Source organism: Gopherus evgoodei, chromosome 24, assembly GCF_007399415.2.
Source record: "Gopherus evgoodei ecotype Sinaloan lineage chromosome 24, rGopEvg1_v1.p, whole genome shotgun sequence".
In the NCBI taxonomy this organism is placed as follows: Eukaryota; Metazoa; Chordata; order Testudines; family Testudinidae; genus Gopherus; species Gopherus evgoodei.
The window spans coordinates 3,895,082-3,911,420 of NC_044345.1; the positions used below are offsets into that span (position 1 = coordinate 3,895,082).

Here is a 16,339-nt window from a genome sequence, read left to right on the forward strand (position 1 = left end):
GGAGGTTGTGGGATCCCTTCACTCGAGGTTTTTCAGAACCGGCTGGACAAACCCATCAGGGATGGTCTAGGTTTATTTGGTCCGGCCTCAGCGCAGGGGATGGACTTGGTGACTTCCTGAGGTCCCTTCCAGCCTGACATTTCTATGAAGTGATGATCTGCGCAAAGGGGACAAAATAGATTGGGCTGTTTCTAGTGAAAGGCTTGCGGTGGGGCTGGTCAAAAAGTCTCCATCAAAAAACTGGTGGAAAATTGGGGGTGGGTGGGAGTGGGAAGGGGTTTGCTGAACCACTTTTCTTTTCTTTTTTTTTTTTGCAAAAAGTATCTGCTTTCCATGGAAAATTTTGATTTTATGTAATAAAGATGAACATTTGAAAACGTAAATATTTTGCTTTCCAGCCAATGTTTTTCAGTATTCCAAAAAAAGAAATTTTTTTCCCACTGAAAAGTCAAAAATTCTGCTGGAAAATAGACAATTGCTCATAGCCTCAGTTTTTACACATCTACACTGTGATACACATGTATGGGCATCCCCTGAGGACATCTGGTGTTGCCTGTTCCTTAGTGGGGTAGAGGTTGCCAGAGGCTGCCGATGTGTCCCCCCAGCTCTCTGTGTCCATTTCCCTAGCTAGTGACTGTCTGAGCCCCTATGGAAAGTGACCCACCCGCATCCATCTACACCAGCGCACACACGTGTAACATGCTTCTGACATGCAACATGTCCTTTCCAGCCCCAGCCCCCAGAGGGCCAGAAAGCAGGGCACCAAACTAGGACTACCAATCCCACAAAACACTGCAATACAGCAGAGTGGGTGGTACTACCACACCCAGAATGCCAGGCAACAGGACAAAGGCGGGGGGTTGGGGGGGGTTGCGATACCCAGAATGCAATGCAACAGAACAAGGCGGGGAGGAGGAGCTGTAATACCCAGAATGCAATACAGCAGGACAGATTGGGGGGGAGGATGCTGCAATGCAATGCAAGAGGGCGGGAGAGAGGGGGTTGCAATACCCAGAATGCAATGTAATAAGAGGAGGGGGGGAGGATCTGCAAAGCCCAGAATGCAATGCAAGAGGGCGGGAGAGAGGGGGTTGCAATACCCAGAATGCAATGTAATAAGAGGAGGGGGGGAGGATCTGCAAAGCCCAGAATGCAATGCAAGAGGGCGGGAGAGAGGGGGTGCAATGCCCAGAATGCAATGTAATAAGAGGAGGGGGGGGCTGCAAAGCCCAGAATGCAATGCAAGAGGGCAGGAGAGAGGGGGTGCAATGCCCAGAATGCAATGCAATAGGAGGAGGGGGAGGAGCTGCAAAGCCCAGAATGCAATGCAACAGGAGAGAGGCCAGAAGATGGGACTGCAACACTCAGAAATGCGACAAGACCCCTGGATGGGACTACAAATCCCAGAGTGCAACGCTGCAGGGCTACCATGACTGAAAATCCCAGGGTGCATTGCGATTGGGCTCTCCCACGCAGGACTACAAGTCCCAGCGTGCAATGCTGCCTGTCCTCTGAAGACTCGTGTGCATAGTGTATTGCAACTGCAAACTGCTGCTGGAGGGGCCTGCGAGCAGCAGAAGAGCAAGGGGAGAAGGGGTGCGGCTCCCTCTGGCTCCTGGGGGCTGCCCCCTGCCCCCCCCCGGGCTCCGTTGCTTGGCTTGCACGCAGGGGCCGTGGGGCAGGGGAGTAGGGGGGATGCTGGGGGGTAGGTGCTGCACGAAGCAGGGCTACTATGAATGGGGACTAGGGTGACTAGACAGCAAGTGTGAAAAATTGGGACATGGGGGGGGTTATAGGAGGCGATATGAGAAAAAGAACCAAAAATCGGGACTGTCTTTATAAAATCGGGACATCTGGTCACCCTAATGGGGACCTGAGCATGCTCGAAACCCCCTGGGAAAAGCTAGCTTCCTGCTGGTGTCCCGCTTAGAATCTTTGCTTTCCCCCAGCCAGGACTCCTGGGTTCCTTCCCTGGCTCTGGGAGGGGAGTGAGGCTTTGTGGGTTTGGGGATTGTGGGGAAGGGGAAGAGATTGGGAGGTAGGACACCTGGGTTCTGGTTCCTAGCTTAGCCGCTGATTTTCTCTGTAACTTTAGGCCTGGCCTTGGCTGGATCTGCTGACCTGTGACCGCCCTTGCGGAGCGGCGCCATGCGTCTAACCGCCTTGCTCGCCATGGCGGCGAGGATGAAGTTGCCCCCGGACTATCGCCACGGCATCTATCGGCCCTGGACGGCGGCGGCCAAGGCCAACAACCCCCCCGGGCGGAGACGGAAGAAGGTGTTTGTGGAGCCCATCAGCAAGGAGGACTGGAAGGTGTTCCGCGGGGACACGGTGAGCCCCAGCCATAAATCGTCCCCCTTTGGGATTGTCTAGCATGGGGCATCGCTGAGTTTCCGTGCCCCGAGCCGGGGGGTCCCAAAAGGAGTTCTAATGGGGATTTGTTGGGTTTCAGGTGGAGATATTAATTGGGAAGGATGCTGGGAAGCAAGGAATGGTGAACCAGGTCATCCGAGCTCGCAACTGGGTCTTTGTGCAAGGTTTGAATACGGTAAGGGAAGGACAGTGGGAAAGCCTCAAATCTCCTGTGTGTTGGCCAGCGGGAATCAGAACTGTTGTGCTGTGTGTCACATGTTCCATACTGCCAATGAGGATTCTCCTTTGGCTCAGGCAGCTGGGGCTTGGGCTCTCAGTGCAGGAGGATCTGAGTTCTATCCCCATTGCTGCTTGGGTAGTTCTGAGTCTCTGGTGTGCGGTGCCCAAGGAACCCCGAGAATGACTGTGCAGTGAGCCTGTTCCAAGCCCTGGGGCAAGTCACTCCCCTCTCCGTGCCTCAGTTTCCCCATCTGTAAGATAGGGCTTACCTACACTATGTGGGTTTGGCTGTGAGGATTAATCAGCTTGTAATGTGCTGCAGAATGGTGGCATTATTCCCCGCAACAGTCGCTAGTGTTAGTGATGTGAGAGTGTAAAAGGCCACAACCCGGTTCAGCCAATGCCCTGGCCGGGATGGTCTCCTTGTCCGAGGGACCCCGGGGCGAGGCCAGTGGGTGAGGAAGAGGCGGCGGGTTGAAACCCAGCTTTCCATTTCCAGCATTACCACTACATAGGGAAAACCGCCAATTACCCGGGGACGTACATCGCCAATGAGGCACCCTTGCTGCTCCGACAGATTGCCCTGGTCGACCCTACGGACAGGTAATCCCGACCCGGGGCTCGACTGGGCACGCTGGTGTCCTTCCAGCTGCCCGCGGGAGGCTGGCACTGTGTTTAAACCCTCACCTAAGGCACTGCCTGCGGCCATGAACCTACCAGATCTGTCTAGCCAAGTAGCATTAGGCCTGGCCAGTACTTGGATGGGAGACACTCAAGGTTAGAGTCCAAACTCTTTGGGGTAGGGCCTGTCTTGGTTCTCTCTGTATGGCACCTGGCACCAGGGGAGTCCTGGTCAATGACTCGGGCCGCTAGGTGCTCCTGTGAGGCAAAGGGTAATAAGGGAAACCAAGAGTTGGGCTGAACATGGCAAGGAATCAATAGGAAACGCAGAATTGACCTAGTGTGGTGCGAGGGGGGTGCGGTGCCCCAGGGAGTGGGGGGCAGGGGCTCAGTAAGAGGTGCTCTGCCCCGCCCCAGGGAGTCCGTGCTGACCCCAATGCCCCAGCATGGCACTAGGGGACACTGTGCTGGAGGGAACAGTAGAGAGTGCTCCTTCCTCTGGGTGAGCACTAACTGCAATGCCCTTGGTGCAGCAAGAGAGACTTCCAAAGATGCCAGTAAAAACCTCCCCAAAGGCTTTTGGCTGGTCTGAGCAACCCCTCCAGGGTCTTGTCTGATCCCTCCGCCCCCTGCCCTTTCCCCCTAGGAAGCCCACCGAGGTGGAGTGGCGCTATACCGAAGAGGGTGAGCGAGTCAGGGTGTCTCTGCGAACCGGCAGGATCATCCCTGCACCCGTCCACCAGCGCCGGGACGGCATCATCCCCGAGCAGTGGAAAGGTGAGCTGTTTGCCGGGGGCTTCTCCCACCTGGCCCCGGGCAATCCGCCATTGCTTTCTGTTTGGGCACCTTTCAGCAGTTCCCATCAACAGGGCTGAAATGGGATGGTGTCTGCAGCATGTGGCACACTTAGGGCCTGATTCTGTCGCTCCAGCCCTGTGGCTGGCTCTAAGCTGCCTTTTGTGCTCTGTGTTCTGGAGCTGCACAGACCTTGGTGTAGGTGAGAGCAACCACAGAGCTGCTCTAATTTGCAATCTGCTTCCCAGGGCCAAGTGGCTTTCCAGTGGGCACTGGTGACATTTTCCTGAGGGCACGGGGCTGAAAATCAGGCCGAGGAGTTTAAAGCATTCTGTGGAGCCTGCTTTGCCGCTGGGCCAGGGAGGGGATAGTGTTTCCTTGCGTTATTTGTACTGTCAGTCGCCCCACAGCCTGGAGCACTGACTGCATTTGCAGCTGATGGCTCGGGTGAGGAGCCCAGGTCGGAAGAGCCTTGGCCTCACCCAGACTCGAGGAAGCCAGGAGTGGGTTTTGTCACACACCTCTCATTAGCCCTGTTTCTACTGATGTTCGTTTCCCGTCTGGGAAGCGACCATATAAACCCACGTGGCTTTTGAGTGTGTGCCTTGGTGATCCCAGGTCCCAAGAGATGGGCCTGATTCTTCCCTGCCCAGCATGTTGTGTCATCGCTGACACCAGCATGGACCCGATCAGAACGGCGGCAAGCCCCTCCCCCTGGATCTGTGCCTCAAGCCAGGCTCTTTTCTTCCTGCCTTGGGCATGATGTGGCCCAGTCCGATTCCCCTGAGACGTGAGCTGGACTAGAATTCGGCTACTCCCAGAGCTGGGCTGGCCCCACAGGGCTACATTCGAGCTCCCTCACACACAGCTGGGCTGGGCTGGCCCCACGGGAGCAAACCCCCTTCTTCCCCACAGCCGCCTCTGCTGTGCAGATCTGAGGTGGAAGGGGTGCTGTTCTCCACAGGGTCCTGGAGACGGGGCCAAGATCGAGGTTGTAACATGCTTCCCCTCCCCGGGCAGATGGGCCAAAGGACACCTCAGTGGATGATGCGCTGGACAGGACCTACCAGCCGTCCCTGAAACTATTCGAAGAAGAAATCCTGGAGCTGCAGGGCATCGTGGAGACGCGTCGAGCCAAGAAGTCCTATTGGTATTAGCACGTCTGCAGCTGTCTCTGCCTGTGACCCCGGCGCTAATGCCACGTGGCTCGTGGGCGGCCCACTCTCCTGAAGTCCCCAGTTGTCTTCGTGCATCTGGACGGCAAAGGCCTTGCTGCCCAGCCCAAGGTGATAGCTGTGGCTGCAGGCCCTTTGCATTCAGGGCCTGCCTGTCCCGTCAGCTGGCAATAAAGACATCCTGACCCCTTTTGTACGCCAGCCTTGGCCATATTTCTTTCTGAGCCGCAGGGCACGCATCCCTCCTGTGGCAGCAAACGTGGCCTCTCGCTGCCACCGCCTGGGCAGAAAGCCAAGCAGAACTGGGTCTGGCTTATGGATCCTGTTGGTTATGGCAGAGCGCGAATGGGAACCTGCTGTGCTTGGTGCTGTACAAAGCCAGTCCCTGCGCTGCAGAGCGGACAGTCTGACCAGCCGCGGGCTCGGGGAAAGGGGTACGGCACCCCCGAGGAGCCAGCGCAGCAGTGGCATGGCAGTTTCCTGGGATTTTGTGGGTAGGTTTAGTTGGCAGGGGATGGACTGAATGCAAAGAATGGGGGAGGGCATCTGAGAGAAGCAGGGTGGGAGGGGAAGGGGGGGGCATGGAGCTGAGTTTGAGAGACAGTGGGGGAGGGCTGGAGCAAACAGCCAAGCCGCACAGGCCGAGACAGTTGGATATCAATTTCCCCCCCAAGGCTAAACTGGGGAGGGCAGAATAGCCCCATTTGGCCCCCGTGTTTGGCTCGGCCTCTGGGTACAGAGGAAGGAGGCCTGGTGTCTGGGGTGCCAGTTTGGGATCAGATCCCAGCTCTGCTACAGGCTGCATGGGTGACCTTAGGGCAGTCACTTAATCTCTGTTTCATTCTGTAAGGGGTGGGGTGGGGAATGATAATTCCTTCCACCATGCTGGGTGGGGGGGAGTGGGATAAGTACCAGAGGGGACACCTCACAAGCTGGGATGTAATGGGATCCATAAACTTCCCCCATTAGGATTAACATGGTGTGTTACGGCAGCGCCCAGCCTCGCCCATCGTGTTCTGCACAGACCCGTGGGAGAGTTTGTGCCTGTCCCCATGTAGACAAGGCAGGGAGCAGTGACAAACAATGCAAACCTGATGGTACATCCCACTGCTCTTTTGGGGGTTGTTTATTTTGGTTGAGAGGATCAGCTGAAGTGGGGGGAGGGATATGCAAGGCCAGGAAGGTTGGGGAGGCAGGTGGAGGTGCAGAGCCTTGGCAACCAGCCAGTCAACATAAGAACGGCCGTACCGGGTCAGACTAAAGGTCCATCTAGCCCAGTATCCTGTCTACCGACAGTGGGCAATGCCAGGTGCCCCAAAGGGAGTGAACCTAACAGGCAATGATGATCTCTCTCCTGCCATCCATCTCCACCCTCTGACAAACAGAGGCTAGGGACACCATTCCTCACCCATCCTGGCTAATAGCCATTAATGGACTTAACCATCATGAATTTATCCAGTTCTCTTTTAAACCCTGTTCTGGTCCTAGCCTTCACAACCTCCTCAGGCAAGGAGTTCCACAAGTTGACTGCACTGCGTGAAGAACCTCCTTTTATTTGTTTTAAACCTGCTGCCTATTAATTTCATTTGGTGACCCCTAGTTCTTGTATTATGGGAATAGGTAAATAACTTTTCCTTATCCACTTTCTCCACTTCACTCATGATTTTATAGACCTCTATCATATCCGCCCTTAGTCTCCTCTTTTCCAAGCTGAAGAGTCCTAGCTTCTTTAATCTCTCCTCATATGGGACCTTCTCCAAACCCCTAATCATTTTAGTTGCCCTTTTCTGAACCTTTTCTAGTTCTAGAATATCTTTTTTTGAGGTGAGGAGACCACATCTGTACACAGTATTCGAGATGTGGGCGTACCATGGATTTATATAAGGGCAATAATATATTCTCAGTCTTATTCTCTATCTCCTTTTTAATGATTCCTAACATCCTGTTTGCTTTTCTGACCGCCTCTGCGCACTGTGTGGACATCTTCAGAGAACTATCCATGATGACGCCAAGATCTTTTTCCTGACTCGTAGCTAAATTAGCCCCCATTATATTGTATGTACAGTTGGGGTTATTTTTTCCAATGTGCATTACTTTACATTTATCCACATTAAATTTCATTTGCCATTTTGTTGCCCAATCACTTAGTTTTGTTGTCCCTGATTCGCTGCTGCAGCAGGGCCCTGCCGGGCTTTCTCTGGTGCCCGAGGCTGGCTCCTCTTGGACTCTTCCAGCCCACAACATGCCTTGCAGCCTCAGGAAACAGTGCCGGGGAGGGAAGAAACCTCCCTGCCCTTGAGTGGGGCTGAAGGTGGGAGGATTGGTCCTGGGTGGGCCACATCATCTCGCTCCCCATGTGCAACTGCTGCTGAACTTTGTGAGGCTGCTACAGCCTGCCACAAGCAGCCCCGGACTCCGCCAGTATCCGCCTCTTCGTACACCGAGCACCTGCTCCTTTCCCGTACGCTGTTAAACAGCTGCCACGTTCCTCCCCAGAGGCCGCAGCAGGTGATTCCCCTGCATCAGTGGAGGCTGGTGTGAGTCAGTCTTCCCCTGCCAGCGTGGATAACGCAGAGTCCAGCCCAGCCTTGGCCGCCACCAGCACTAGGTTCCGGGGCGAGAAGCTGGGGTTAAACAGGGGAATCAACTGGCACTGGAAGCCTGCAGGGGAAGAGTGGGAGGGACACAAAGTAATTCACGTGGGGGCGGCCCCTGGGTTTGTAGTGAGTTCTTACAGGTCAGGCGGCTTGTTCGAAAGAATCATTTCCCCCCTAGACTCCCCAGCTGCATACGTTAGCCTGGCGAAGAGGTGGCAGTAGAGACAGGAACACGTGCTCGCTCACTGGGTGAACGGGAGGCCGTACGGCCGGACCCGCTCACTAGCCCAGCAAGTGGGAGCCGTACAGAGGGGGGCAAGGGCTCGCTCGCCTGGCGAGGAGGTAGCCTGGGTAGTTACTGAGGCCAGGGCTCTGTGGCCTACAAAGGGCAGCTATTGGCGAGGCGAGGGACAGGGGAGGGGAAAACACTCACCTGCAGCATCCAGAATCCCCAGGATGAACATGCTCGTCCAAGCCAGGTGGAGGGTTTAAATACCTCCACGCTAGAGACAGACGGCTACAAGGTGCAGCTCAGGGTAAGGGCAAAGGGCTGCAGCCCACCCCTACCCCAATGTGAAGGAGCCGGGTGTCTGTGCCCTGGATCCCAGGCCAGCGCCAGGGGTGGGTTGGTCCGAGGCACTCACCTTGCTCCTGCAGGTAGATCATCCTATCCAGCAGGATGAGGGTCTCCACCAGTGGCGCCAGCAACAAGGCCAGGCTGAAGAAGGCCACCACGTTCTGTTGCTGGGCCAGCATGGTGTCCATACAGGCCTGATCCAGGGGGGCGGCGGGGTCCAGCCCCACGCACTGCAAGCCCAGCTGGGCGTACCTGCCAAGGGGAAACAGCATAGCCCTGTCAGCTCAGTCGGAGCTGTCGGGACCCTGGCAGGGCCCCAGCCCAAGACACACACCCCCACTTGCCACCCTGCCACTAGCTCTAGCCCCCAAGCCGCATTCCCATCCTCGAGCAGGGAAGGGAACCCAGGGGTTGTATACCACTCATGCATATACAGCTTTGGGCATCCGTTGTCAGACATAGCACGGGGAGCAGACTGGGTGTGTGCCCAGAGCCCACGAACCCCTGAGTTACCCTCAGGTGAGTCAGTCAGATGGGGTGGATCAGTGATGGCACATTCCTGCGCCTCAGTTTCCCCAATCTGTGAGAAGTGAAGAGTCATGCCCCTAAGTTGTTTAAATGGCAATCAATGGGAGTGGAGAGACGGGTGCTAGGAACCAGGGGACAGTTGCCTCGGTCACTTTCAATGAGGTTCTGTATTCAAACAGCCCCAGAGTTCTGGGGAATTTCTGAGCAGGATCAGCTCTCCCATCTCCAGTAAGGAGCCAGAACCAGAGCCCTGCCTCTGGTCTCCCCGGCTTCTAGGGCTGTCGAGATGGGATGAGGCCTGTCTCTGCTGCGTGGCAGTAAGTCGGTTAGCTAGGCCAGACTATGCTAAGAGACACCGCGCCGGCTGACTCACTCCTCGAAGGCTAGCTGGTGGGCCTTGTTGACGGTCTGCACTCCAAGGCGTCTCTTGGCTGGGTCAGCCGCCCGGATCAGCGTCTCCAGCATGGCGCGGTAGCAGTGAGTCCGCAGGACGGGGCTCTCGCTCCTCAGCCGCAGCACATAGTCCTCCACGGCGTGGCAGGCCACTTCCCGTGCCTTGTAGGAGAGGGCGTGGCCCGGCAGGCCGGCCACCCAGGCGCTCAGGGGGTAGCCATACTCAGGTCGATGGGCGGAAGGAGGGGGTGGTGCAGCAAGGCCAGGGGGGGTCGGCTCCTCCTGAGTGGTGAGCTTCATGTAGCAGCAGGCCACCGAGGTCATAGCCACCACGTGGGGGCAGTGGGTGAAGTGTCTGAGCAGGGCTACGCTGAGGTCTCCGCATGTGTGGAGGCCGGTCAGGAGAAGCCTGCCCTCTGCCAGCGGCCCCAGGGGATTTACTGCCATTGGGTGGCTCGGTTGATAAAGAGGGTGAGGCCCGTTGGGAATGCAGCCACGGCCTCTGCTTCTGAAGGGATCTGGGGATCCCCCCTGCTCCTCTCTTGCAGCAGCCATGCAGCCCCATCCTCCTGTCCCCTTCTCTCCAGCCTTGCCCGTCTCTGCCCCATCTCTGCCACCCCTACAAAGGGCAGTGGGGGGAATGATCTTCCGTGGCCCTGGCGAGTCGTAGGTGGCACCCGCCTCCGGGGACAGGCCGCTTTCTGCCATGGGAGAACGAGCTGAGTCTATTCCTGACCGTGGTGGAAGGAGGAATTCCTGCCATGGTGCTTGGGGGTTGACCCACCCTGCCACATGGCTCGGCCCACGGAGGGAGACCTCCCCCGGATCCTGCAGGAAGGGAGAAACAAGGAATCACAGCCAGCCACTCAGCGGTGGTTGTCTGAGCTCAACACTGCAGCAGCTGATCAGACTAAGGGTCTGGCTAGGCTGGGCTTCTGCTTTCAAGAGAGGCCAATGCCGGCTGCCTGGGAGGCAGGTGCAAACTGCGCCGTCCCAGTGGGCCACCATGGAATAAAGGGATGTTCCTTCGCCTCTGGCAGAAAAGGGTTAACTCCTAACTGACTGGTTACAGCCGGAGCTTAGGATACCCTGGCCGTCCTGATCGGGGGCAGCTCAGACCCAATAAGCTGTTAACGAAAAGTCACCCAGCACAGCCAGGATGAAAACCCCAATCTCTGACACCCGGTCCCATGAAGCAGTTATTAGACCAGGGGTGGGCAAACTTTTTGGCCCAAGGGTCACATTGGGGTTGTAAAACTGTATGGAGGACCGGGTAGCGAAGGCTGTGCCTCCCCAAACAGCCTGGCCCCTGCCCACTCCCACTTTCTGCCCCCTGACTGCTCCCCTCAGAACCCCTGACCCACCCAATCCCCCCTGCTCCTTGTCTCTTAACTGCCCCCTCCCAGGACCCCCAGCCTAACCGCCCCCCAGGGCCCTACCCTCTATCCACCCTCCCTGATCCCAGTCCCGACTGCCCCCTGACCCTATCCACACCCCCACCCCAACAGGCTCCTTGACACCCCATGCCTATCCAACCCCCCCATTCTCTGTCCCCTAACCCCTATCCACACCCCTGCCCCTTATCCAACCCCCTGGCCCTGGCCCCCTTATCAGGCCGCTCAGAGTAGAATGTCTGGCAGCCGTGCCGCCCAGCTGGAGCCAGACACGCTGCCGCGCTGCTCTGCAGGAGAGCGCAACCCCACTGCCCAGAGCACTGCCCACACGGCAGCATGGCTGCAGGGGAGGGGGGACAGCAGGGGAGGGGCTGGGGGCTAGCCTCCCCGGCTAGGAGCTCAGGGGCCAGGCAGAATGGTCCCGCGGGGCTGTAGTTTGCCCACCTCTGTACTAGACCATGCCCCCTCAGCTGGAGCCTAGCTTCTTCCCTAGACAGTCTTCAGGGTAAAAATATGAACATCCTCTCCTTGAATGGGCCACATCCTGGATTTCCTCGGGGCGGGAAGCGTCAGGAGGATCCCTCTCTCCAGCACCGGGTTATCTGAGCACCTCACTAGAAGAGATGGACCCCTGGGAGGTAGGGGGCTTAATCCCATTTCACAGATGGGGAACTGAGGCACAGGGTAGATTAAGGGTCGCTCAAAGAGCCAAAAACACAACCCAAGTCTCTTGAGTCCTAAACCAGTGCCCTACCCACTAGGCTGTCTGTCCGACATGAAGAGCCCACTGATCTGCACAGGGCATTAGCCTTGGGCCCCCTCCTCCGCCCCCCACTGCACCGTCTACCTTGGCTTGTCGTGCTTGCTCCTTCTCCAGCGCCCACACCAGTTCTCGGTCAAACTTAGTCGCCATGTCAACCAGGCGTCCATCTCCCTCGATCGCCGTGACGGACAAACCCAGACCGAAGGCCAGAAAGCGAGAGAGATGGCCCTTAAAGGGGAATACACAGCGACCGTCACCACTGCTGCCGCTTTGGGGGTTTCTGAAAGCTCCCTTCCCTCCCCCTGCACTGGAAGAGTCAAGGTTACTAGGGAGGGAGGGGGATGCATTTCCCCACACTGGGGCGAGTCATGATTTTTGAGTGCTTGGGTTGGGGGCCTGAGGCGGAGTCCTGAGAACCAGCAGCTGAATCAGCACTCTGGTCACTGTACATCCAATTTCTTTCCCTCCCGCCCCACCAAAGGGCCTGACTGAGGGAGGGAATGACTAATGTCGAGCTCAGCCTGAGCTAGGGAGCGCTAAGGAGATAATTAGCCCATTAACTGCAAGAGTAAAGAGCACAAGAGGGGAGTGAAAACGCGAGAGAGAAAGCAAGGCAGGCCAGCAAAGCCAGGGTAAAGGGACCGCAGAGACAACTCCTAGGTGAGTTCGGTCTCCATAATCCATTCAGTCCTTGGCCTCTCCACTAAGGCTGCCAGCGAGGGAAGCAGCTGGCACTGATCATGCTGGTGAGTTTTGGGATACGGTCTCCTGGGAAGTGAGTTACTCCCCACTATGTCACAGGTGCCATCAGCTGGCAAGGTCTTAGGGTCACCCACAGTCCAGGGCAGGACTCCAAATGGGTGACATAAAGGTGAAAGGAACCCTGTGAGCCAGCCCGTCACCCCTCCTATGCAGCAGGAGACAATGCACCTCACTCCTCCAGGGAAGGATCTGGGACACAAAGTACAATGCAAACCACGGAACTACAGGCTCCCAGCAACCTACCTGGCCAGAGCCAATATCTACCACCTGGTCACACCTGGTGATCTCGCTCAGTTTCTTCACCACCTGAGGAAAAGATAAAGGTACAGACTCATCAAGGAACTTGTCAGCAGAAAGGCTCAGGCTGTCCAGCTTGGGTGCAGAGAGTTAGCCACCGAAATCCATGTTGCAACACCTAGGGAGCTGGCCCGCTTCTCAATGCAGCTTCCGCAAACTTCAGGATACAACATCTTGACAAACTGGGCCTCTTCTATTGGGCTGCTCAGTCAAGGATGCAGCTAGGAGAACCTTCAGCTAGGAGAACATTGGCCAATGGCCTTCGCACTTTTCCTTACCGTGACTCTATGCTGCAACTGAAAAAACTGTGGGGACCCCCTGATCAAGGGAGGACAGCGGTGACTGCTCTCGGACCTGTGTGTGACCTCCTTTCCCTCTGGACCTGCAACTCCCCAGCTGGAAACCCATGATCTTGGCCTTTGCCAGAGGAAGGACTGGACTCAAGCACTGGTCTTCCTGCTCCAAGAAATGCCATTCCTCAGAGCTGAGGAGAGTCACCTTCTAACTAATCTGATCACTTCATCACCCTGCTACTAGGAATTATACTATGGAGGCTCTTGCTCATTCTGTGTTGATGGCATTCTAGCCACATGGGCTGGAGACACAGTGGAGAAACGGGGAATGATACAGCCAGCCATAGTGGTGGATGGAAGGTGCATGATAATGGAGTGACTTGGTGGCACGTTAGGCTGCCTTTGCCTACGATACAGCATTGCTCTTAACGACTTGTGCTATCCTAGTGCTAGGAGCCTCAGTCATGGACCAGGACCCCGTGCTGCTAGGAATCTTCTCTCTGTGGCTCTGTTCCTGAGCACTCCGTGCCTGTTCCAATCAATACGCATCTTTCCATCATCTTCAGAGGGCTTTGGGTTAGGCCCCTCATGAACAGTCTTTTCATGCAGGCTGTCTTCCAACATAGCTTATGGGGCTGTAATAAGCAGAGACACCAAGTTCTGGTGAGCTCAATGCCGCAGGCAATACCGAGACCTCAACATTCACCGCACTGGCCACAGTACCATGCTGTCTTCTTTTCTGCCTACAGGGAGATAGAGCCTGAGCCAAAGGCCTTTGGATTTGATGGAAAGACTCCTGTTGACTTCAGCAAATGCATCTTGATGCTCCTGGGGATGTGAAGTAGGGGAGGAGGCTAGGATGGGAGAAAGCTAGACCCCAGAGATGGGGGTAGACCCCACGGGCTGCTGGACTGGAGTCATCATTCCTACTGGGGACAAGAAATGCTAGCCACAGACCTTCCCAAGCTGCCAGATTTCATGCTGTTTTTTTGGCTTGACGTGCTTCCGGAAAAGGGGGTTAAGCTTCGAGCTCTGACATCGGTTCTCCCTGAACTCCTCTGGCCTCCTGTTCGCCGACGTGCCGCCTCTGCCACGAGGTGTTCTGGAGAAAGCCAATGTGTGCGCTGTAGCTTTAAAGGCCAGCAAGGAAAGCGGCCACACCACGCTGTAACTGGAAGAACAAGGACCGCAGTTAGTGTATGAACAAGGAGTTCCCACTGCTGTTGCACCAAAGGGACTGAACAGACTGCAGCTGTACAGATCACTTCACCCACCGGGAAAGGCGGCTACCTCTGGAGTAGAATGCAGCAGCTGTTTAACAGCACAGAGGAACAGTATGTGGAAGTTCAGGATGGGCGGTAACAAAGCAAATCAAATCCAAGTTGAACTGAATGGGAAATTTAAGGAGGCAGAATGCTGGATTTAGGCCACTGGGAATACCACCCTGACTCTTGCGAATAAAAAAAATTCTGTGGTGTCTTTAACGGCCACAAGTCTCTGCCTATCTGTATCTCTAAGCCTTTCCAAAGCACCTGTCAACATATCCAGCTACTGAGTGGTCAGGGTTTCATATCCTTTCTGATAGGCATTTCCCCTATCACCACAGCACTCCCTAGCACCATGTGAGGGCTTTGGTCTAGGACTGACTCAGAGGGAAAAACATCCTTTGTTATAACTGACAATGCAGCCTGCAGACATAAGCCCTGCCTGCGGTCCTATGCCCCTTGCAAACTCCTGCAGCTAAAACAAGCCGGCAGAGGACACTAGTAAAGCCCCTTTAACAGGAGCATGTTCTTACCAAACTTCCTCTGGTTTTCCTTTCTCGAGCAAGACAGCAGCGAGTTGCGGGGAGGGGAGATCTGTAAGCACTGCCCGCCAGGAATAAGGAAGCTTCCCCCAAAGATTATCAGTGAAAAACTCCTGCAGGGAAAAAAGGATGATGGGGAAGGGGAAAGTTTAGGCAACAGCACTCATCATCCCAGCCCACCCCCAGCACTCAAACCCCAACTGAGATAATGGCCCCATTGTGCTAGGCGCTGTTCATATACATAGTGAGAGACAGTCCCTGCCCCAAATTGTTTATAATCTAAATAGACAAAACTGACAAAGAGTGGGAGGAGAAACTGAGGCACAGAGGAGGGCAGTGACTTGACAAAGGTCACAGCAGGTCGATGGCAGAGGCAAGAATGAATCCCCAGTCTTCTAAGTCCCAGGCCAGTGCCCTACATGCTGGACCATGCCGCCTCTCAGCAAAGCCCAATCGCGCTTTGAATAGGTCTCACAATGATGTAGGAATCCACAATGGAGCCATAGAGAGAGAGGACATGGGTGATGTTCACTGCTAACTGCTTCTGCTCCTCCAAAGAGAGGGGTTGGCCGGAGAGCCCCGTCATGGCAGCGGCTGTGGGGTGAACCTGAGAGATGGGAAATGGTGCATGAAGAAAGAGTTAAAACCCGCTAAAAGGAAAAAGGGAGAGACTCACCGAGCAGGAAGGTCTGAATGAATGCGCTTGACTCCTTTAATTACTCTTTGCAGCCAGGGGCTTCTTATGTAAAGGGTTTGGGGGCACTTCCTGGGGGAGAGGGAAGGCCAGTCCAATGGGGCATTCACCCCCTGACATCTCTGCCAGGTTTGGGAGTGGGTTGGTGACGTGGGCTCCTTTACACTAGCAAATGGGCTGAGGTCCAGCCAACTCATTTCCTGTATGATGCTGAAGAGCCCTCTTAAGGTCTGGATCCAAGCTGGCGCCTGAGAAGGGAAGGCCCCATAGCCCATTGCCTCGTGCCACTGCTGCGCTGTGCCGTGCCATACAGGCATTGGCTGGGTGGGGCACTGTGGCTGCACCGTCACACGGCACACCGTGCGTCACCAGGGGTTGCCATGACGTTACACTCACATGACATTGTTGTGATGTCATGACATGGGGCGCCAGTGCGGCATCACTCAGTGAGGTGTGGCCGTGACATTGTGCTGTGACACCACGTCACTGTGACATCACCCTGAGACGTTGCCATGACATTACATTGCAACATCGCAATGTACGGGGCATCAGTGCAATATCACTCGGTGAGGCATTGCCATGACACTGGGTTGTGACATCACCAGGAGACGTTGTCATGGCATTACACAGGATAACTGTGACGTCACGCTGTGATGCACCCCGTGACACACACCTAGTGTTGTGACGTCACACCATTGTGATGTCATCGCACGACGCGACGATATGGCATCACCCATGATGCATTTCTGTCTGTGTCGCCAGCAGACGTCACCAGCCCCTGTCCCCGCCCGAGGGAGGCGCAGCCCGAGGCTCCTGCCCCGCAGCGCCTTTGGCCCCATAGAGCTCACCCTCCGCAAGGCTAGAGTGCCCAACGGCACATCGCATCCACTCACCGCCAGCTCTCTATGGCCTCCCTCCCCGCAGGACCGCGCACGCGCAAACGCCCTCCCAGCTCCGCGCGCCTCCCGAGGCGCACACGCATGCGCACAATCTCGCCTCTGTGCCTCAGCAGCCTCGGCGCATGCGTAAACTGTTTTACGGCTGACCCTCC

General features: G+C 56.0%; 2 protein-coding genes across 4 annotated transcripts; one reads left to right on the forward strand and one right to left on the reverse strand.

Moving 5' to 3' along the window:
- The first annotated feature begins 1,411 nt into the window (after positions 1–1,411).
- MRPL24 (mitochondrial ribosomal protein L24) lies at positions 1,412–5,382 on the forward strand. Of its 2 annotated transcripts, none has more exons than XM_030542253.1 (6): positions 1,412–1,586; positions 2,096–2,331; positions 2,453–2,548; positions 3,092–3,195; positions 3,860–3,990; positions 5,029–5,382. In XM_030542253.1, the coding sequence occupies exons 2-6, from the start codon at positions 2,149–2,151 to the stop codon at positions 5,163–5,165; spliced, it is 651 nt and encodes a 216-aa protein (XP_030398113.1). In that variant the 5' UTR covers positions 1,412–1,586; positions 2,096–2,148; the 3' UTR covers positions 5,166–5,382. The 2 variants fall into 2 exon arrangements, with proteins under 2 accessions (XP_030398113.1, XP_030398112.1); XM_030542252.1 differs by having other exon boundaries at positions 1,413–1,596.
- Positions 5,383–7,293: 1,911 nt separating this feature from the next.
- On the reverse strand, positions 7,294–16,279 carry RRNAD1 (ribosomal RNA adenine dimethylase domain containing 1). 2 transcript variants are annotated; one of them, XM_030541963.1, is made up of 9 exons: positions 16,182–16,279; positions 15,070–15,201; positions 14,586–14,707; positions 13,745–13,958; positions 12,441–12,503; positions 11,520–11,663; positions 9,259–10,106; positions 8,425–8,609; positions 7,294–7,844 (listed from the first exon to the last, which is right to left on the reverse strand). In XM_030541963.1, the coding sequence occupies exons 2-9, from the start codon at positions 15,178–15,180 to the stop codon at positions 7,726–7,728; spliced, it is 1,806 nt and encodes a 601-aa protein (XP_030397823.1). In that variant the 5' UTR covers positions 15,181–15,201; positions 16,182–16,279; the 3' UTR covers positions 7,294–7,725. The 2 variants fall into 2 exon arrangements, with proteins under 2 accessions (XP_030397823.1, XP_030397824.1); XM_030541964.1 differs by lacking the exon at positions 16,182–16,279 and adding an exon at positions 15,962–16,144.
- Between the last annotated feature and the right edge of the window lie 60 nt (positions 16,280–16,339).